The sequence below is a fragment of the Haliotis rufescens genome, unplaced genomic scaffold (assembly GCF_023055435.1).
Source record: "Haliotis rufescens isolate VD_foot unplaced genomic scaffold, xgHalRufe1.0.p SCAF_7, whole genome shotgun sequence".
NCBI lineage: Eukaryota > Metazoa > Mollusca > Gastropoda > Lepetellida > Haliotidae > Haliotis > Haliotis rufescens.
In genome coordinates, this window is record NW_025964361.1 from 13,310,141 (window position 1) to 13,333,575 (window position 23,435).

General features: G+C 39.3%; 1 protein-coding gene across 1 annotated transcript; it reads left to right on the forward strand.

Moving 5' to 3' along the window:
* Window positions 1–666: 666 nt before the first annotated feature.
* Window positions 667–22,047, forward strand: LOC124141876 (cubilin-like). Its single transcript, XM_046510053.2, has 23 exons — window positions 667–1,052; window positions 2,236–2,314; window positions 3,863–3,996; window positions 4,233–4,382; window positions 4,795–4,879; window positions 6,352–6,494; window positions 6,746–6,883; window positions 7,495–7,561; window positions 8,049–8,182; window positions 8,503–8,649; window positions 9,985–10,069; window positions 10,282–10,403; window positions 10,944–11,087; window positions 11,691–11,784; window positions 12,402–12,523; window positions 13,155–13,292; window positions 13,810–13,918; window positions 14,429–14,550; window positions 15,502–15,669; window positions 16,544–16,622; window positions 17,596–17,720; window positions 19,867–20,028; window positions 20,897–22,047. Exons 1-23 carry the CDS (start codon window positions 989–991, stop codon window positions 21,298–21,300), a joined length of 3,015 nt encoding a protein of 1,004 aa, XP_046366009.2. The 5' UTR covers window positions 667–988; the 3' UTR covers window positions 21,301–22,047.
* The last annotated feature ends 1,388 nt before the right edge of the window (window positions 22,048–23,435 follow it).

Below are 23,435 nucleotides of genomic sequence, written 5' to 3' on the forward strand. Positions count from 1 at the left end.
TCTGTGTGGGGTATTCATGTCAAACTGAGGCATGTTATCTCAGTGGGCTAGCACTATAAATTCGGCATTAGTTCGGACAAGTACAAGTAGCAACACACGCACGGCGAATAATGTGTGTTGTAACCGCCATGTTCATTTGTCAATGAGGCTATTCAAACATATAACTTCCAAGTATTCACAGTATTCCTACGTCAGTTCCATATAGATTCAACTGTTGCGTTTTACTCATTGCATGGTCGAGAACAACGAAAACGTTCTCGCAACGAAGTTCGTGTGTGAGCGAGGAAACTATGAAAACAAAACATTCAAGTATTTTAAATAGAAGTGGCGTAAGACAAGGTTGTATGTTAAGTCAAGTTCTTTTTATACATTGTATCTGCATGACATTTAAATCGCTTTGTCAAAATTTTATTTGTGGAAGAAAGTTTGGATGAAATGATATTAAAACGGTTCACTGAGGTTTTTAATTTGTCTATTTAATCACACCACAATCTGGTGATCCGTGTATGAACATACGACGGGGATCAGTAGACCCTTGTATTGACACCCACATCGAACATCTTTTTTCTATGTACCCAATCGCCAATTCAGCACAACATCGATCTCATACATATGCAGGACACTCCGTCCCTACGTGTTTCATTCCGTCATCTACACCCTGCGTCACTTAAGACATTCAACACACACCAGTTGCAAGCTGACAGGCCGTGTTGTAACCTCAATGTTACACACCTGCCTGACGTACTACCTTGCATAGAAACTGTGTCGTTGTGACCTGATAATGGATGTTGATTCACTGGGGCTTATCAGCCAGTATGGCCTGAATAGAGCGTCCTGTTACACATACCCGGCCGATGTCCGGACTCCCGCAAACTAGGTCGTACAGTGATTTCGACATAAAGTACGGTATTCCTCTACCTGTACACAAACGTTGCTATGTGACCTTAAAACAAGGAAATCTAGCGGTCGGGGACGAACGCAGGCAGTAATGGACGTACGTGTTTTCAGTGGAGTGTGTGTTATACTGTTGGGAGCATTATTCCCCTGTTCAGGTGGGTATTGATCTTCATATCGTGTGTAGTAGGTCATCCATGTAATGAACATAGCAGTACCTAAATATAGAACTTTTAAGCATTTATCAAATGGCTTATTGCAGAATATGTTTATAGATAGTTAGAAATTATATTAGAATGACATTGTGTACTAAAATACGTTCAAATGAAATGGTATAAGGATAAATCATATGGTGTAAGGTGTGTATTCACAATATGCTTAGCGCTTAAACAAAATGGCAGACGAATGATTGCTTAATGTTTACACACACTGAGTGACACACCCTGCGTGCGTTCCAGACAACACACCAAAGTGGCAGACAATCTGTTTGCAGTATTTCAGTATCGATACATATGATATTGGAAGATGAGGATATATAACCTTTCAAATAGTTAAATATATTATATGATTCTGCTTATATATTCTCCGTGAAGGATGTGTCGTTGCAAGGTATTACTTCGTATATTTTTCGTATAATTGTCGATAATTTTCGATGTGTCGTTGCAAGGTGTAACTCCGTATATTTACATTCGTAGCAGGCATAACAAAACCATTTACAGCTTCATAATGTTGAGTTTTTACTTTCTTATCAATATCAAGTCAGGAAATATGCATGCGTATGTTTTTAGCAACATTCCCGCAATATCAAAGCGTGTCACACCAGATATGGGCAAATATTTTGAACAATTGTTAACTCTGATTTCTGTATTTTTCAGTTTCAAAGGTTGGATGTTTGCTAAGAACACGTCTTTCAAATACATCAGGGCTGAATTCTCTACTTAACTTTGGAAAAGACGAAATAATTTCTTTGTAGTTTTAATTCCAAACTGTATATCTGATTTATTACAATTTGGTCATAATACCATTATGTTTTATATGATAAATATTCCAAAGATATACCCCACAGGGCAAGATTATTTTCAAGATGGTATGTTAGCTTGAAGGAGAGTAGCTCAAACTTAGCAAGGAAGAATAAGATTAAAAAATCTGTTACATTCGCTTCAGATTTCCCTTAAATGGAAACAGCATGTGCCACATGGGATTCACAGATAAAAATATTGTTTGGCCATATATAAAGTAGACATGAACATTGAGGCTACAGTATTGTGAATGCATCGTTTTTTAATACAAATTATATATTCCACGTATATGTATAATCTACATTGAACGTGTTATTCACAGGTGCGTGTAACGTTACGCTGTTCGCTCAAAGGGAACCGCTGAATTTCACATCTCCAAACTATCCACGCAACTACAGGAAGTATGTACAATTATTGTGATTTGTGCCGTTTCCATCACTAAAGTGCCAGTCAAAACATCAAATGTGTACATTACTATTTGCACTCCTTACTTCACTCTTTGTTTCACTGACACCTTTTGAGTGAGTAAACAGGATGTGTAATACCAGCTGAACGATTGAAGTGACATTTGGGATATTCATTTCTGATGTAATGAGTTGTGATCGTTGTAGAGATGTTTATATTTAAAAAAGTGCCATTTGTTATCAGATGAGTGAGTGAGTAAGTGAGTTTGGTTTAACGCCGCTTTTAACAGTATTCCAGTTATATCGCGGCGTGTCAGCTAAATGTGGGAGGAAAGCCCGAAGTGATGCAGGTCTCAGACGTTTACCACTTCGGTGAAACCTACGATCACGGGTATGGTGCTGACAAACCTAGAAACATAATCGGGGCGAACCGGGATTCGAACCCACAATCATAGGTTTCTGGCGTACCCAAGGGAGGCAACTCTGCACAGCGAATAGCGGCGCCTTAGACGACTGGGCCACCCGTGTCCCCTGTTATCAGATGAAATAATAAACAGTGTATTGTGTTATATACAAATATCAGGACATATGATTTTGTTTGTTTCTTGTTTGACGCCGCACTCAGCAATATTCCAGCTATATGACGGCGGTCTGTAAATAATCGGGTCTGGACCAGACAATCAAGTGATTAGCATGACGAGCATCGATCCACACAGTTGGGATACGATGACATGCATCAACCAAGTCAGCGAGCCTGATCCCCTGATCCTGTTAGTCGCCTCTTGCGACAAGTATAGTCGCCTTTTAAGGCAAGCATTGGTTGCTGAAGACCTGTTCTATCCCGGATCCTGGTCGTCATTTAAGAGGCGACTAACGGAATCAGGTGGTAAGGCTCGCTGACTTGGTTGATGCATGTCATCGTATCCCAATTGCATAGATCGATGCTCATGATGTCAATCACTTGATTGTATGATCCAGACTCGATTATTTACAGACCGCCGTCATATAGCTGGAATAATGCTGAGTGCGGCGTTAAGCATCAAACAAACAAACAAACACACAAACAAACAAACACATGGCCGCGAAGTATGTTTACACACAGAAACAAGGCCATGCTTCATGGGGGGATTAGTGCCAGTGTAACATATAATTTAATGCAATTCGGAAACGGTTTCACTCGGGCATTTATTTTGTTCCATCAGATGGCAATGCACAGTTAACAATAAAGGAAAATGAACAATAACTTACATTCAAGACTATACATAAATACATTTTAAGAACTTAAACATTTATTCGAGTCATTATTGTAATTTGTTATTCTGTCTCTTTATTCTTTACTTACGTTTTATTGTATAATACTAATACTGTTTGTTGTGTTTTTAGGGGTTGGTTCGAAGTAGTCATAACTTGTGCCTGGTCCTTTAAACGAGTCTCATTATAAAATATGTTTAAACTAAAACAAATGACATAAGGCATGCCCTGGCTAGAGTCAGTGTGATAAAATGCATTAATACATTTGTCAAAAACGTATACTTTTGTCAACAGCAATGACTATTGTTATTGGACTATCTACCCACATACAAGCGGCTACACCGTTGTACTCGACATGGTTTACTCAAACATCGCAACCTCGACCTTTACATGCCAGGACAGTCTCACACTGAACATGAAAAACAACGGTACGTTATATGAATGAGTTTGACACAGACCCGGCTTTTGTTGATCTCACTGCCTCAAAACTTTTGTAATGGCCGTAATTTTACTGCGCAAGCCGTTCCACATACAGTATGCATTACGAATACTAGATAAGCATAGCTAAATACGATCAAATTCAAATACTATGTAAAAAATGAAGTTTGATAAATAACATGTAGAAATTACTTTGACACAAGCGAAATGCCTATTATTGTGCCAGCTAACGGAAGGACTGACAGCACCCGCAAGATTTGTGGCAAAACGAGAAGGAATGTGGCAGCCCCTCAAGGTCAATACTTTTACGTTGTTTTCGTGACTGATAACAGCATCACTGAAAGCGGTTTTCTGATTAGATACTACGAAACCCGAGGTAAGTTAATAATCATACATGCAGCTTCGTTTTCATATTGTATAGTGTATGCGATTATGTTAATATCAAATATTCGCTCAATCATTTGTGAGTTAATTAAATGTAAACTATCCAACTAATTAGTCCATATATATGTCATATGTATATAAAGAAACTGAGAGTAATAAATAGTACAGAATCAATAATCTCCCCCGGCACCAGGTGTCTGAGAATGAAAATCGAGAGCACTCTGATCCATTGATCGGCGTGAAAATAATATCGTGCCAACAGCCTCACTTGAGTGGAATGTGGCGCATTATAAATGGACGTATGATAATTTATTATGATTAATCTCCCAAACAGGATGTTAACGAATGTCTAGCGCATGTCATACATTTTGTGTCACGATACAATAATCTGAACATCCCGGCAGAAAAATCCGGCTGTGACAGGCGACTGGAGGCGACGACAGCCAGCAAAACGTTTACCAGTCCCGGATATCCCAATGCATACTTCCCGTAAGTCTGCTTCATGCCATGTGAAAAACGATAAACAAGTCGATGTGAGAGGGGGAAACGTCATATAAAACATACTTCAACATTTGTTTCAAAATAGTGTTCGTGTGATCGAGTTCAAGTCGAACATAAATAGTATATTTGCCAATTTATACATGTTAGTAACCATATAATCAAACTATTTCAATGTCAATATGTATCAGTTATTATTATGTCCACTGTAAATACGATGCGTACAATTTTTTCCAAATTTTGAATTTAGTATGAATAACATGAAATTCACATACTCCCAAAAGAATGCAAAGGAGGTTTTGTTATGAAGAATTCATTGACTGGTATATTGTATCTGATCCAGCTCTGTAAACGTCTGAACAATGTGCATACCGAGATTTGATTGTGTCATTTGTTTCCTTTGGCGTCTTTCGCGTAAAATACACATCTTGGCAGTCACAAGGAACCTGACTGTTGATGATATAAGGTGTGGAAGTGGAAGAGAATGTTCCACTTTAATTTCGACTCAGAGAAAGAAGGTTCTATTTGCATGTACACGCGGAAAAAGGTCTATCTGCATTTCTCCAAAGATAAAGAATTTTCTGTTTACTTTTCACCAAAGAAAAGACACAGAATGGTGTCTGGGCATTCTAGCGAAGAAACACAGCATTACTAGCATTACACAACAAATCAGGATGGTTTATTTGCATTCTAACGAAGCAAAAGAATGTTATATGCACATTTCAATGAAGAAAAAGCAACAATGATACATTTAGTTTTTAACGCAGAAAGAAAAATGGTCTGTTTGCATTTCACCAAAGAAAAAGAATGTCCCATTAGCATTAGAACGTACACGACGGCCCCCTGACGGAACATCTAACGAACCGGGGGTAGTATTTTCTTGAATAGATAATGAATATTTGTCTCTTCTTGTCAAATTATATGTTTATCCATGACGTGAGCCGACAAGTTGATCTTTTTATGAGCTAAATGAGTTTTAATGAGCCATGATATGCCATAAACATGGTTTTGACAAGAAAAGCCACATTTTCTATTTTTTTTATTTTCTCGCAGGATTTACACAATCTTACTTTGAAAACCATAGTGTCATTGATATAGACTGAAAGAACTTGCAGATATGAATTCATTGTTATTTCACTCGAGTGAAATATCGATAGTATATCAGGAGGTAAATACAGTTTCTCATCTTTTATTAAAACAAATAAAATTTAACCTCATAAGCCTGTTTGTGAAAATTAAAAATGTACTCATGGTTAAATGGAATGAAGAAAAAAATACATTTTCTAAAAGACATAAAAATACAAATTCAAATTCTGTGAAGAAATGTTTGAAGTTCTTGATACATGTAAAGCTAATAACGGTTATTTTTGCTTTGAGAGTCACAAAATTGTTTTCATGTTGCTAATTGGTAGAATTATATTAATACAGTGAAAACATATTCTAAATAATGAGTTTGCTTTCAGGAGACAGACATGTGATTGGACTATTACGACAGAACAACAAAATCAGATTGTTTTCTTGGAAACCATTGACGCATTATTCCAGAATCCCTCAGCAACAGGGATATGTTACGGCGATTACGTCAATGTATATAACGGACAAACCAGTGAGTTGTATCCATCACTAATAATCATTCTGTTTTGCAATATTATTGACGAAAAGCTTATACATATATGCCATATACATAATTCTCTTCATTAGAAATGATGAAATATTTCTGGATGAGTCATCTGGGTGTAAGGATATTTTTCTAACGCGATATAGCTGAAACTCTGTATTGATATGTGCACGTGTTAATCGTTGAGTATCTAACACCGCCAAATCAACTTCCGACACTGTTGTAATGTTCACTTCTAGGTTCGGACCTGCTCGGCACGTTCTGTGGGACAGATAAACCCGTTTTTCTCAGCAGTGCTACATCAATGCGTGTTCGCTTCCACTCGGATGGCGCGAACAACTACAAGGGATTTCAGATGAGATACACTGCAATTCCTGGTTTGTATGTCTTGATTTGTGCAAAGATCAATGTTATGCTAGTGATCATGATTGACTCGAACGTTCGATCTGGCCAGATTAATGATTGACAAATCAGTTATATTGATATCATATGAAATGTAAGTGAAAACATGGACTGCTTCTTCCAGCATTTTACTTTTATCACGAACCTATCACATTGTAACTGTAATACACGAACCTGCCTACCTTTTATCTGCTTCATTTCGCCCCGCAGATCCTGGTTAGAATTAGTTGTCAGCAAACCATGCTTGTCGCAAGAGGCTACTAACGGGATCGGGTGGGCAAGCTCGTTGACTTGGTTGATGCATGTTATCGAATCTCTATTGCGTGGATCCATGCTCATGATATCAATCACTGGAATGTCAGGCCCAGATTTGATTACTTACAGACCGTCGTCATATAGGTGGAATAATGCTGAGTACGGCGTTAAACAAACAAACAAACAAATTAACAAACAAACCACAGTGGAGTCGCTACGTTCTTTCATCGTCACAACTTGTGACAAATGTATGCTTGTCCAAGACGCCACGATATAGCTTGAATATTGCTGGCGTATATCAACGTTCACTCACTCTTGTCTCCACTCTCAGCAACAATGTGCAACGCTACACTGACGGCAGCGCCGTATCCGTTGAAGATTGTCTCCCCTGCCAAAAGGTAAAGCACATCATTTGAATTGTGAAATGGTTTCTAAAAGCTGCATTGAATGCAGTCACTTACTTTTACGAAAGAGACACCAGATGTCTGTTTACTTGGTCTAACACGCCGCAGTTCGAAATACCAAGTTGCGTCCCTTAGGAATGATTTCGTGGAGATTATGATCATTAGTTCATAAAATCTATAATGATCATTGAGGCCTTTTCTCTCAAATAAAGCTAACATGCCTTGATACAACCGAAATACTGTTAAAGGTGGTGGTATTTCTTGACACTCCTTCACTTGTTAAGGGCCACGATCTACAAAATGGCCTCAGTGCTAAAACTATGGTTACCCAGTGTTAGAGAATGTAATTATAAGTTACGACAGTGTTAATGCTAGGATCGTTTTGTGAAACGAAGCCTTAATGCTTTCCGCAGCATGATGTGCAATAATAGGTTGTAACTTGTGCAGGTTAGTGTATTTGTGTAATTATTCTTTTCTGTAGAGAAAACTGTGTGTGGATTATTCAGTCATCTCCATCACAAAGACAAGTGAGCATTACGATTCTTGCGTCGGACGCGGATGAGTCAGCTCATGGGTCGTGTTCAGACGACAACGGAGCATTGCTCGTATACAACGGTATGTCCTATCAACATTCAACATGAATGGCTGATACCAGTAAACTGTCACTTCAGACGCGAGACATTAAAGACGCGATCATTACGAATTTCAAAATCAATTCATTTTCACACAGACTTTGACTATACTTCACAACAATTCACATTCTTCCACAGAGTGATGAAGAGAAAAATAAGTTCTGTGATGCAGTGGTGTTGCAATCAACAATTCGGTGAATTAATGCCCGGTTAAGACAATAGACACTTGGATTTATGTCAGTTAGACATTGCACGAAAATGTTGCAAATGCAATTTGCTGCAACAAATCTGCTCATTTTCAAGGGAGAAGCACCCGACAGACCGCCTTCCTGGGGAGATGGTGTGAATCTGGTCCTGAACGGCAGTACAGCAGTACGGTCAATTCTCTCACAGTCATCGGGCACTCAGGAGGCCAGAGGGATGTGACGATATCGTACCAAGAAATACATTGTATGTATCACATGTTTATACATGGCCGTTCACCAAGACCTGTCTGACGTCTTACGTCATTGTAATAATACTTACTCTTGATTGGTTAACGACCAGACAACTTTAATTACCCTGGACACATGGCAACACAATCTGATAACCTTCATAAGAGCGAAAAACATAATCATCTGAAAAGGCAAAACAGGGAATGAACTAAAATGAGTCTGGCCTAAAACATATGCAAATGACCGTAAATATCCGGGTGTATAGTGGTCTTGAGCAACCCATGCTTGTTGTAAGAGGTGACAAACGGGATCGGGTGATCGGGCATGCTGACATGGTTGATGCATGTTATAGTATCCCATTTACGCAGATCGATGTTCATGATGTCAATCACTGGAATGTTGATTATTAACCGACTGTTGACGTATAGCTGGAATATTGCTGATTGGGGCATTAAACAAACAATAAAGCCAAAGAACAAACGAGCTGACTCGATTATTTCTTATACTGCCGTCATTTGGCTGGGATATTGCTGAGTGTGACGTTTAACAACAAACAAACTCACATACATAAACTTATTGTCTGTATGACCAGTCCACAGGTGTATTTTCTCAGAAGGAAGAATACCGATTGAAATATTATGGCAAAACATGGTGGCAAAGAAAGGTAACTGGTCCGTTAACTTGAGGACAGGGACTGTAAACATGTTTGGAACAAATATTAAATCCGGGTTCTAGACTAGACTAGGCTCAACCCGAAATTATTTTACATCCCACACGTTTCAAATTATGAGACGCAATGATGAGAATTTTTTTGGTTAATTTTCATGACCCTACCCTTTGACTTTAAACGTGGAAAATCAGATTAACGTTTACCATCGTGGAGATGTATTTGTTCTGTATATTGTATTAGATAAATATTTAGAACTACATTTTCAGATTATTTTCGGAACAAAGGCCTTAACCCACCCACCAACATGCATTGTCTGTGTATGGTCAGATTGTACCCCAGCACCATACACCATACACCAACATCTATTTCATGCACTGCAATGTTTAACCTTTCGCGGTGAGATACTTGTGTACCAAAAGTATATTTACAACTGCATAAATAATTATGGAATATTAACTCTCTTCTTATCATCATCCATTCTGATGAAAGTATTTTTAGCCTACCACCATGTTTAGGTACGTAAATGACGGTGGGGAAAAGGCAGTTCCACACTTGGAATAGATTTTCGCATATTAAAAAAAAAGTGAAAAGGGTTGAGAATTTGTTCTTCCACTTATACTAACACTGTCGTGATTCCACTTGGCTCGGAAGAACATTAATCTTGATATATTTATTCATAAGCGGTATGCGGAAGTCCAACCCTCACGGCTTCCAGCGTCTATGGCAGCTACCTTACCTCACCTGGCTACCCTGCAAATTACCCCGAGTAAGTTGGAAAAAATCCCTGTTGGAATTCCATGTCAACATAGACCATCAAACATGCCTGTCCCAATACAAAAATAAATTTGACAGATTGTATCAATACACATGAATGTTTCAAATATTTTAAGGAATAAATTGCATCAAGTATCAACATAAAAAAAAAGAATTCTGACGTTTTTATAATTTATCACCAATGTGTTGCTGTCTTTGTTACAGTGGCTTGAACTGCGTTTGGGTGATTTATGGTCCAAATGGAACACAAATCAAAGCTGAGGTTTTGGATGTTGCTTTTGAAGCATCACCTTTGTGCGAAAGGGATTACCTTGTGTTCAGGGAAGGTAAATATGCCTTTATCAATATAACACAGTGACGTCTCTTAAGTCTATAATTCCCATAAACTGAGCGAATACCTTTCTATGTGGAACTACCTAATACATTAATCGTTTATCCGTACATTTGTTACGAGCGACGAGTACGAGTACCTAGTGCTGCAGAGTAATGCAAATGCAAATGCGAATAATGCAAGTCAATATAAATGCTCAGGAAAGAGACTACTTTGTTTTTACTGAATATAATGATGACTCAATAGCTTTAAACAACATTGTAACAAATTCATTCTTCCTTTGATATTGGTTTATCGTGGGCACCGTTTGACCTGTGGTCAAAGTCGTTGCTGTGTAGTGTTGCATCCCATAGTCGTGACAGGATCCGCTGATCGAGGATTCTAACGCCAGATACTCTCTGATTAAGACCCCTGGCAGCCCATACACTTTCTTCTCCCTTTGCTTGTCTCACAAAACACAATCCGACAGAAAAAAATGAAACTGAAACATCCGCTTTAATGCCAACACAAACACAAACATCTTTTTCCTTTACAGGTACTAGTTCTAATTCTGAGGTCATCAAGCAAATGTGTGTTCCTGTAACTGGAGATATATTCAGCTCCGGCAATCAAATGTACATCACCTTTCACTCAGACATGAGTGTAACGCATAAAGGGTTTCGTTTGAAGTACTCAGCAGGTACTGTATTCACCGTCACTATATGTTTTCCTAAAAATGATAAAGACAAAAACTTTTGTCATGTACTTATACATATATATCACATGTGTATAATTCGTTGTGTCACGAGTAAGTTGATTTCGCCGGGTTACATTTATAAACCTGTCATTTATAACCTTCCATAATGTGTGTCTCACATCACATATTTGAATTGCTCAAAAAGGGACAAATTATACATTCTAGTAATTTCGTATTGCGTTTGGTTATTCTATGCATTCCCCACAGTATGATGTATGTCCTTAAATGTGACACCGGCCAAGTCAACCTTGTTGTAATGAAGACATATAAATTTATGTTACGTCATGAAGAATACAACAGTACACTTCCGTCATGTTGACGATCAGCAAACGGCCCAAAACTGAACAATATACGTGTCTAAATATATAAGTTAATCAGCGAAAAGCAAAATATTATTTCAAGATTGACAAGCTTACCCACAATATTTCCCTGCCATCCGCGCCCATGTGAATGCCATACATGTTCTTACATGGACTTGACCGTTTGAAGACGCATTTGGTTGTTTTAAAAAGCTCAATAACTCTGAACTAAGTTTTTTTCCGACAGTGAAAGCAGGGTCTGTTTGTGGAAATATCCGCCTCATCGCCTCCACCTGGCGAAGGTATTTGACGTCACCGGGCTATCCAATACCTTACCATAAGTAAGTTAAAGACTATTGATAAGGTACGTCTGCACCCTCCACAGGAAAACTAGTTACACCAATTGTATCACACCTACTACGACGAAAAGAACTTTTATTCCCAAAACGTTATGTATATATCACATTATTTCCACCGTGTTGGATCATCGTACAGTATATATGTTTACTACGTACACAATCCGAAGCTACCCAAAACCAATCCAGTTCACAAACATCGGCAGTAATTAGTAAAGATCAAACTTAAGTTATTTGATCGAAATAAGTGACCTACCATGTATTCTTCTCATGGGTCCATTGTTGTCTAGTGATATTTCGCGATCACTGCATTAAAACACGCAATTTCTTTCCAAGGAGGAGCCGAATAATTCATGTTTTCAACATCTTACATGACATTCATCTTTTCAAGAGAACAATTGAAATGTAGGCATAAGATCTGAGGACATTTTTTTTTATTAATATTTTGTCTGGAACAAATTATTGTTTTTTTTGTGAAAAAGTGCTTCTCAAAAATCGGTACCTCATAAGATAGTCATGCTTTCATCATTATTCCTCAACGCGTTGTACTGTGTGATGTAATCAGTTTCTACATCGGTGCTTGTATGCTTCTTTCGTTGCAGTGGGTTAGAATGCCAGTGGACAGTTGTTGGGCCGATTGGAATGGGCATCAAAGTTCATATTTTGTTTCTTGATATGGAAACGTCTGAAACGTGCACGAGGGACTACCTCCTGTTTAGTGACGGTGGGTACACTTTCGTTGAGAAACATGTTTGGCCTTCAAGTCGTGGTTTGTCAGCACCATACCCCTGCTGGTGGGTTTCATTAAAATGGTAAATGTCGAAGTTTTTCAGGCAACCTTGTAGATAATATAACACGGTTCGTACTTTCATACTTTCCACAGGAAGACCTGTATGGCACTGGCTGCCTTGTGTGGCTTGATGGATCGAGTTCGTACAATTTATATGACTTCTATCTCGAATTACATAATCCGAAGCTACTCCAAACCAGTCCAGTGCAATCCAACATGATCCAATCCAATACAATCCCTTTATATTAGTAAAGATTAAGGTCGTATGGTCGAAATAATATTCTGCCACATCGTGAGATACATGTTTGGTCTTCCAGTTGTTTCACTTCCTAAAGGCACAGAGTGGCGCCACCAAGACGTGCCAGAAACCTATGACCATGGGTTCGGGCGGCAGATTCACCCTCATTAGGCTTCTTGGTTTGTCAGCACCATTTCCCTGCTTGTGGGTTTCACCAAACCGGTGAAGGTCTAAGCTCTTCGAGCATCAATAGCAATTTATGCCGATGCCCCGAGAAACCCATTCTTCTTAATTTATTTTACTTTGATAATTTCTCATACATTTCAGGAGTTGCAAATGCCACATTGGCTAAAATGTGCCGGTTTAGGTCTACGGATATCGTTAGTACAAGCAACTATATGGTCATCGATTTCCACACCGACAGCTCAGTCACAGGACGAGGATTCAGTTTGCAGTACTTTACAGGTAAGGTGAACATTCAATTGGTGACATTCGGAATCATATCAAATGAAAGCAACAAGGCAAACGAGACATCCATTCCTATGTCGAGACGAAATTCACTAATCTGACATGCACATGCGTGTATTTCTGTGTTCTGGTCAAGACTTTTCATGGTTTTATACTGCTAACCCACTGGGACACCATGCCACAGTGTAACACCGATACCCTCCCCAGACACACTATGTGATTCCGCGTCGGCCTGTCCTTGTTTTATCCCCTTGTGTAATATCAATGCCGAGCGTCAGGCAGGGTAACTACAAGAACAAATATTTAACGTCTTTTGTAATGACACGGCCAGGCGATCGAACCACCGACCTTACATATAAAGGCAGAGACCCGAGTCACTACACCTTGGAGGCCGTTAATTCACATCGAAACACGGGATGTTTTTAGCCATAGAATACCACAATTTTACCTCACCCAATCCCACCCCACGCCGAATAATGAATGGTCGATACCTAATTATTACTTTTGTTTTAAGTAAATGCAGACGCAATTCCTAATCGCAATTGTGGAAAGAGAAACTTAAGTGCCGACACGTACCTGGAGAGGTATTTGACTTCCCCTGGATACCCGTCGCCCTATGCAAAGTAAGTGTGTACACAAATGCATCACCTTAAATACATTGATGCCATAAATCGTATATCTTAAAGTGGAAAGACAATATTGGATTTTGATTCCTTTTATTTTTACAATGCAACATGTCGGTACAGTACCTTAACCAAAACATTCGAAGACAGTCTGTTTAATACTATGTATAGGCACTGGTGGACAGGTACTCTAAGGCACCGTTATTCACTCTTCAGAGCTGCATCCTTTAGTTGTGCCGGAATCTCAGATTTGCCCTGATAACGATTCCTGCTTTGTCAGCACTATACTCTTGCTCGTGGGTGTCGGCAAAAAGATCCTCCTCATTTCCGGTGTACCAACTTGACATAACACGATATATGTAATTGAGAAACTGTTCATAGCGATATGAAACGCTACTCACACACTTAACTTTTTGTTTTCAACATCACAAGGAGGACTAGCATTGGTATTAGGTTTTGTTTCACTGTTTACGTATGTTTAACGTTAATGCTGCAATTGTATTGTTTCAGTAACTTAAACTGTGAATGGACAATATCGGCGCCCTTTGGAAAGAGAATAAGAGTTGCAATTGTGACCATTCAAATGATAACGACGCCAGGGTGTGTGCATGACTATCTTCTCCTCAGTGACGGTAAGTACAATAAATACTTACCCATTCTACATGTACTTATTGTACGGCATTCTGTCGAATACTAATATGAACAGGAGTAGTTTTTTTTATCGAAATAGTTAAGGCCAGAGGCCCAAAGTACATGTTTTCATGATGAACAATGAAAAGACTTATCAATCTTAATAAACATAAAATTATACTTTATCATTTATACATTCCAGTATCTGACACGTGAAGATCCGGTGTAGAATAGGTCTTCAGCTACCCATACTTGCCCTAAAAGGCGACTACGCTTGTCGTAAGAGGCGACTAACGGGATCGGGTGGTCAGGCGCGCTGACTTGATTTGAAGCATGTCATCGTATCCCAATTGAGTGGATCGATGCTCAAGGCGTCAATCACTGGATTGTCTGGTCCAGACTCGATTATTTACAGACCGTCGCCATATAGCTGGAATATTGCTGAGTATGACGTTAAACAATAAACAAAACAAACAAACATTCCAGTATCTTTATTTCTATTATGAAATTATTATCAAATTTCTATTTGAAAGTTCAAGTACGAAGTGATTAGTATAACTTGCACGCAAGAAATGAATACATTGCTAAGTTTAGAACAATTTCTGGACAGTCAGTTTCCATTAAATTTACAAAGGAATTTAATGATTTAAAACAAAAAAATAGATAGCACGAATATACTTAACGCTTAAATCATGAAATGCTGGACAGATTATTGAAAAGTGAAACTAGTATAAGCAAAACCGCAGCAAAAGCTTAATATATGAACAACGTGTTAGTGTAATTTCAGATAATTAAGATTATGCCTATCTTTCCACTGTGTTTAATGATCAAGTTTATATGAAATTAGCCCTTTCCTCAAAGGCCGATGACATTTCTGCAATTGCGTTTAATTTGTTTCAGAAAAAAGTGGTAAATAATGTGTGAACGTGTTAACGTGAATGTATTCATTTTAGGAGCATCGTCTAATGCTGTTCAGTTGAATAAACTCTGTGCTGCGACCTTAAAGTACATCTTCAGCTCTGGTACCAGCATGACCATCACCTTCCACACTGACACATCGGGTGTATCGTCGGGATTTAGTGTGAAGTATAAAGCTGGAGTATATTCAACAACACCAAGAGGTACAGAGGCTACTTGTCGTTTGTGTGAAATGTATATAGTGGTTTATGAAATACGTAATACCAACCATTCATTAAGATAAATTATTATTCAAATGAGGGACGGTGGGGAATTCTAGTGGTTAAAATATTCCCTCTTCATTCGATTTCCCATGTGGGTACAATTAGTGAAGCCCATTTCTGGTGTCCCGTGATATTTCGGGAATGTTACTAAAAGCGTCATAAAACCATACTCTCTCACTCGCTATCATCCATTTGAACTTGTTGTACAGAGGGTATGAAATTTGATTCTGACTTTAACACTCTAAAGGGGACTCCTTATTTCATTTTTTTAAAATGCATACACTTCTCTGTGTATATAAATGTAAGTTTTTTCTTGCAAGTTAGTGGTCTTAGTTATATTAGCCCGATGCTGATTACCCTTCCTAAACGACCTGCTAATATTGTTGAAGTTTTTGCATGAACGATTCATACTAAACAAGTGAGTGAGTATGGTTTTACGCCGCCTTTAGCAATATTCCAGCAATATCAAAGCGGGGGACACCAGAAATGGGCTTCACACATTGTACCCATGTCGGGAATCGAACCCGGGTCTTCAGCGTGACTCATACTAAACAAGGCACTGCAGGTAATGAATTGAAAACCGTACTATCATGAATGAGCGAGTGGGCTTGAAGCCGCAGTCACCAATAGTCCAGCCATGTCTGGAAGGCAACCTGTCAATAATTTCGACCAGATGGTTTATACGCTTATCAACTGCGCCATCAGCGGCAGTGGATATGCGTGGTCATGTAACACAATAGTAACTTTGCGAGACTAGAAGAGCGTATTCTTCATCATATCAAAGATTAATACTGTTTTTTTTTCTAAATTATAGGCTGCGGACATCACATTGACATAACGCATTTAGATTTTGGACAAATTGAATCCCCAAATTACCCCCTGAATTACCCAAGGTAAGCATTTATGAACCAACATCATATTCCGATACATTGGCAAACATAATCCTACGTTCAGTCATGCCACTTAGTCATGCCACTTAGGAAACTTCGAGCAGCAGAGCACAACATTAACATTATTACTTCAATGAGTAGAGCAGTATATAATCATAATCACTTCAAACAGCAGAACATAATATAAACATACTCACTTCAAACAGTAGAACACACTATAAACATAATCACTTCAAACAGTTGACTATAATGTAAACATGATTACTTCAAGCAGCAGAACACAATATTAACATTATCACTTCAAACAGCAGAGCATAATATAAACATACTCACATCAAACAGTAGAGAATGCTATAAACATGATTACTTCAAACAGCAGCACAGTATATAAACACACTCACATCAAACAGTTGAGCATAATTTATTATAAACATAATCACTTCAAACAGCAGAGCAGTATATAAACATAATCACTTCAAACAGCAGAGCAGTATATAAACATAATCACTTCAAACAGCAGAGCAGTATATAAACATAATCACTTCAAACAGCAGAGCAGTATATAAACATAATCACTTCAAACAGCAGAGCAGTATATAAACATAATCACTTCAAACAGCAGAAGAGCATACTCATACAACTGCAGAGCATAATGTTACTGTTACTATAAACATAATCACTTCGTTTGTGATGCTCCTTTTACCTAATATGCATGTATTGGACAATAATGATTGGTTAATTCATTCTCTTGTTATCCCTCCGCACTCCGCCGGGAATGTCTGTACCTTTCAGTTTTATAACATTTCATTTCATCGTGTGCACACACTGATAGCTGTTGAATAGTGCTAACAGAGACTTGTATCTTACCTCCCTCACTATCAATTTCTGATTGAGTTATTCATAAAATAAACCTGAAAATGTGTGAATTGTCTTTCATGAACAGAGTTCAGAGATCGCGTATATGTTTCTACTTCAGGAATGTAGACTGCACATGGACAGTCTCCACTGATAACAAGGGATATGTGATCAGAAGTAGTGTGGTGTCTTTCAACACTGAAGAGGATCCCTCCTGTATATACGACTATGTACAAATTTATGACGGTAATAATATACATCCAACTCTGTGTTATTCTTAGCATCGCTGCCAGTGAATCTCATATTCTCATTTGATAGCGTTCACTGATATAATTATACTGAGCGGCGAAAGATCTTGTGTGCCTAAAGTTATTTTGACAAGCACAAATAACTGGACTCTATTTGACGTTTTTGTATATTTAATGCTTACACACTCACACACACACACACACACACACACACACACACACACAAGAATGCAAGAACAGAATTGTCAATTCACACGTCAGTAGCGTGTGTGTCCCCCCCCCCCCCCCTTCGCTTGAATGCATGCAATGCATCTCCTTCGCATTGAACGGATCAAACGCCTAACATAGTGTTATGGGATGGCATCCCATATCTCCACCAGCTTGTCTCTCTGTTCCTGTGCTGTAGTCAATTGGAGAAAGATTTGGAGGGATCTCCATGGGGTCACATTCACGTTGTTCTTGTGGAAGTGTTTGTTGAACAATTCGGGCTACACGGGTTCGGGCGTTGTCAAGCTGAAAAATCATGCAAGGCTGGATGACCTCGTCACGGCAACGCTGCACGTTCAAATTGCCATAGATCACTTGCAAACGAGTTCTCTGTCTCTCCCACACTGCCTTCTCCGACCCGGACTTCCTCCACAACCCAGTTCTGAGTGAAACGTTCACCGCGACGGCAGAATTAGGCGTCTGGCTGGTCCCCTCGCAACAATCCCGTAACGTCTAAGACGACGATGTGCAGTCTGTGCCAAGGGATGGTCTTCGCAGTGATTGTTGCAGGCTCGAACCGATTTCGCAGATGGGTGGTTCGAATCCAACGATCTTGACTTGACGCTTGTAACGGGGTCCCGGCTGCTCCATGGTCGGTCTCTGACAGTGTTTGTTTACTGCCACCGCTGCCATAACGTCCAAATAGTTTTCCTGTGCATCGTCAACGACTGCATTGGTGTCGTCAACTCAGGGTATGGCCTCAACTGTGATGGAGAGATGTCTGGTTCAGCGACGAATCAAAATTTCTCCTCCGTCGAGGGGATGGAAGAACACGGGTCTACAGACGTCGGGGAGTGCTCTCATCATGGCAGGACAGGTTTTGTCCATATCCAGGGCAATCTTACGGCTCAACGATACATCAACGGAATTCTCCTACCACACGTCCTCTGAATTGCAGCCAACGGCAACTGTGTATTCCAGCAGGACAACGCTCGACCGCATGAAAACACGGATCACAAGAGTCTGTCTACACAACAGCAACGTTGGCCCTCCAGATCCCCGGATATGAACCCGTTAGAGCACCTGTTGGATGAATTGGATAGACGGCTGTGCTGTCGTCAACCGCAACCCCAGACTTTGTAGCAGTTGCCTTTTGGGTTGCAGGCCGAGTGGGCTACCATTCCCCAGGATATGATTCGCATTCTCGTTTCTTTCATGGGCAGGAGATGTCAGGCCGATGTCGATTCCAAAGGGGGACATACGCGTTATTGATGGTAGCTGACCTTCACCTTGGACTTTTCCAACGTACCGAAAAATGAGATGACTACAATCACGAAGTGTTCTCTCAACAACATTTTGGCTCAATGCAGTGTAGGGTTCCTCGTTAAAATGCATTTCCCTACCTCACACAAATATGGCTTTGCGTTTCGTTTTTTGAAGAGTATAGAAATACTGTAAATCGTGAATTTATTTATATTATATTTAAAGAAAATGTCCTCTGTCAGGTTTACAGGAGAATCCTCACCTTAGTCCAACCTTACATCAATCCAATCACATACACCAAATAGCACCACTTAATTAGCGCTAAGTAGTTTTGACTTTCCTCTATATGTATTTTTGTTGTGACAAGTGGATTGTTACAGCAATAGTGACATCGACATCTATTACCGATTGTTGAAGGTCACTTCGACAGTAATGGTCATAAGCTCAGCACACGTTAATGTCTGTATGATTTCAGTCTTGGTGAGCGTTTACCCACTGCACGAATACACGTTCTGTGTCTTGCCTCGGAAAGAGTACTTGTTGGTCCCATTTTCAGACTATCACTTACTGATAAAAAGTACTTTGAACCGAAAACATGTACAGATATTATAATTATGCTATAGCGTCATAACGTTTGGCCTCACGAAATCTTTCCTGTTATCCTCCTGAACCAGGTCCTGATTCAACTGCTGTTTCACTCGGCCGATGGTGTGGTTTGAAGGGGCCGGCAATTAAGAGTTCCGGGGCGATGGTGTGTGTTGTGTTCCGATCGGATCATTCAGGCTCCCGTTCTGGATTTGTTTTGTCCTTCTCTGCCAGCAAACCATCGTATGCGGGTAAGTGTGTAGATCCTGTTTACATTAGAGACTAGAGTTGTACCTAAACATACCTAAATCATTGTCCTCTTCATCTGCAAATGAATACGTTTATAACTAAAAAAACTGTCTGCAACTACATTTCGTCGCTATTCAGATATATAAAACAAAAATGTTAAAAGTAAGTTGTTCATAATTTTATTCATAGTCTTCTACAATATTCTTCGGCAATATTGTTATTGTTAAACACAAAGTGCGAAACAACACTTTTATACACACTACAATAATAATAACAGTAAAAATACAGTATCTTAAGCGACATGGTGGATGGCTCGATCCTTTTATCACCGTCGTCGCCATGTTTGTGGTTTTGACACAGATTTCCATCCATGGTACTACCCGGAATATGTAGAGGGCATCATGGAAAATGATAAATACAAAATTCTTTGGAAAAGGCCCATTTACAGCCTCAGACGTATCCAGGCCAACAAACCCGATCTTGTTCTTTTTGATAAATCCAATGAAATCGTTAATATTATTGAATTTTCTGTCTCCTTTGTTGACTGAAATTGGGAGACTACCCGGGTTTGCTACCAGGAATACAGCCCTTCTGACAATCTGGGTAATGCAGAAGGCTGCATGGTTGGGGAGTCTTCACATTCTCAGAAAAGTTCTGGGTGGGTTTGACAAGGCAGCGCTTCCTTGGAGAAGTCCCATTCGCTGTCTGGGCTGTGTGTAGAGGGGGCAAGGGCCCTAGCCTGAGCTGATGATGAGCCTAACCAGCCTGGCTGTGCCAGGATCACCCATCCCTCTTTGCTGCATTTTGTATTTTAATCTGTACAAAATGATACTTCTTCAACTACTACTACTAGTGATATTTATTTTTCAGATTCTTACAGCCCCAATGTTGGGGGCATAGTTGGAGGAACATTAGGAGCGATTGTCTTCGCACTTATGCTTGTGTGTTGTTGTTTGTGGTGCAACAGAAAGAAATCCTCTACCAACGCCCAGCCCCAAAGGAACATGATGGTAACCATGGTAAATCACAGCTCACAAGATACCATCCCCAACAGCGTTTACTCCATCTCCCTTTCAAATCAACCTCCATCTGTAGCTGAACTAATTGTGCCCACAGCACCACCAGCATATGATGACGTCGTCAAGAATGACCCCCCTCCGTACTGTGAGGTAATGGCACAGTTAGACTTCCAGCCTGTTGTAACGTCATACCCTAGCGATGCATTTGTAAATCGAGGGGTAGATAACCCAGCATTCTCTAGCACGGAGGTTTAGTGTGACGGTTCTGTGTATGAAGTGTGTAGTTTAATGACAAGAGACACACACATGGACAAACCTTGAAACGACGTATTTCTCAATACTGAAACTGTTGATACAAATACAAAATAATGTATAACATACTTTATTCATGCATACGGGTAGTGCTTCAAGGTGAACGATGTGTTCTGCAGACACGTTATTTTAGAATCTAGTCGGCAGTACTAGAAAACAAGCACATTTGCAATACTGCCATGTGGTAACTTCATGGACCATGGGGGATCGGCTGGTTATCTCAAGTGCCACAGTTTAAAGTCCATAGTTGCATCTCTTTGGACTTGATATTTTCTCTGTGTCATGCGAAACCTCACTCGTTGTTCTACAGAGTTGCGTACCATGGACGTGCATCAGCTGCTGATGGTTATTGTTTCTGTTACCTGCGAAACGTCGGGCTCTTCCGTGGACGTTTAAGTGATTTTATATGTAACTGGAACGCTGTTAACTGACTCAAGGTGGGACAGAATTCTCTGGGTGTATGCATTACATTACCCCACCTCAGTTGTGGGAACCATTAATGTAGACTAACAAGTGGACCTGGACACTGAGATAAGACCGAGAAGAAATTGTCCGAGAAGAAAATGTCAAAACCTAGAACCAACAAGATGCATCGTAACAATGATCACTTAAATGAAAACGTACACAAGAAAGCCAACACTTCAGAAGTTGTTATCGCTCCAAAGACTGTGAATAAAATATTGATAACAGCTTTGTTTGTTTTGAAGTGTTTGAGAACGTATTTGTATTGGGAAGACACATACGTTTGAATTGTAACTGCATCATATTACGTACATTATCAAATACTTAACGAGTGACAAATAGCATACAACATTTAGTTTTGTAACTTGTAGAAACATTCCTTTGACTTGAGTCGTACGATAATCACAGTATTACAAGCTGTGTGTGCTTGTTGTTTAACGCCACACGCCGCAATATTCCAGCTATATGACGGCGGTCTGTAAATAATGGAGTCTGGGCAATCTGTGACATCCCACGCACGCAAAAATAATTATTTGGATACGACAACATTTCCTGCCCATCCGATCTGTTTAGACGCCACTTACATCAAGTATACATGTACGTTGCTGGGAAGGTATATTCTTACTGGGAATCCCCCTCGGAATCTTGAAATGTATCGTATCGGCGTAAAGTATCTGATTTTAAAGTGTATCTGTTTATATGGCTGATACTCTGGAAATTACATATCATATTATGATAAATAAAAAGGCATGTTAATGCTATGCATGTCCTTACTGCATTGCCAAGTGGCGTTTAGAAGCAAAATATACTAATTTTATACATAACTATTTCAATAGATTTTCACGATGATGACTAAAATTCAATATTTTTTGTATGCGTAGGGCTGACATGATATTGAGTGTGTAGACATTTATTTCTGAGCTCTGGATAAACGTCGCATCTAGTAAAGATGAGATTCATTTTTCTGTAATATTATTTTCAAAACGTAGGCAGTAGGCACAAACTCGATCTTGCAGTTCTGTATATCGTTGTCGACTAACTTTAATCATGAGATTATGACATGAGTACCTGCGCTTGTCTGAGGATGATTTTATCTATTTGAGAGTGGTAAGATTCCACGTTGAAAGCTCACTTGAAAGTAGAGTAAGCGAACAGTTTAGAAATTGATTAACTGAGGAATGTCATCTCTGTGTTTCCGAGTCGATCCTCCGCTGCTTGAAATCAGATAAGAATGTATTGATGTTGCCTGCATCCCGGAAAATCTATGCATATCCAAAACCACATTGAAATAGAATGTTCTTCATATTAGTGACCCATGATATTCTGCCTGCTTCGTCTGTACCATACAACATCATATATGTTTGTTTAGGTTGTTTATTTGTATTCATGTTGATTACTTTTGTCTAGTATTTAAAACACTTCAGGAGGCATGTTGTATACAATGTATGCCGTCCTCATTCTCCAGCGTTGATACTGGCCGAATTCGGTAGATAAAGTGTTCTCTTGAAATATTTCGCCTGTACCTTTTCCAAAATTTCTATGTTGTTACATCCCCATATTTTTGCTCCATATTTTAAAATTAGAAGTACAATGCTGTCACATAGTTTTAATGCTGT

What these genes read in the sequence shown, in the direction of transcription:
- LOC124141876 (XM_046510053.2), top strand. Translation starts at nt 989, where the DNA reads ATGGACGTACGTGTTTTCAGTGGAGTGTGTGTTATACTGTTGGGAGCA. An exon ending in ACTGAACATGAAAAACAACG is followed by an intron (nt 3,997 to 4,232) that starts GTACGTTATATG and finishes TTATTGTGCCAG; the next exon opens with CTAACGGAAGGACTGACAGC. An exon ending in ATCGTACCAAGAAATACATT is followed by an intron (nt 8,650 to 9,984) that starts GTATGTATCACA and finishes TTTATTCATAAG; the next exon opens with CGGTATGCGGAAGTCCAACC.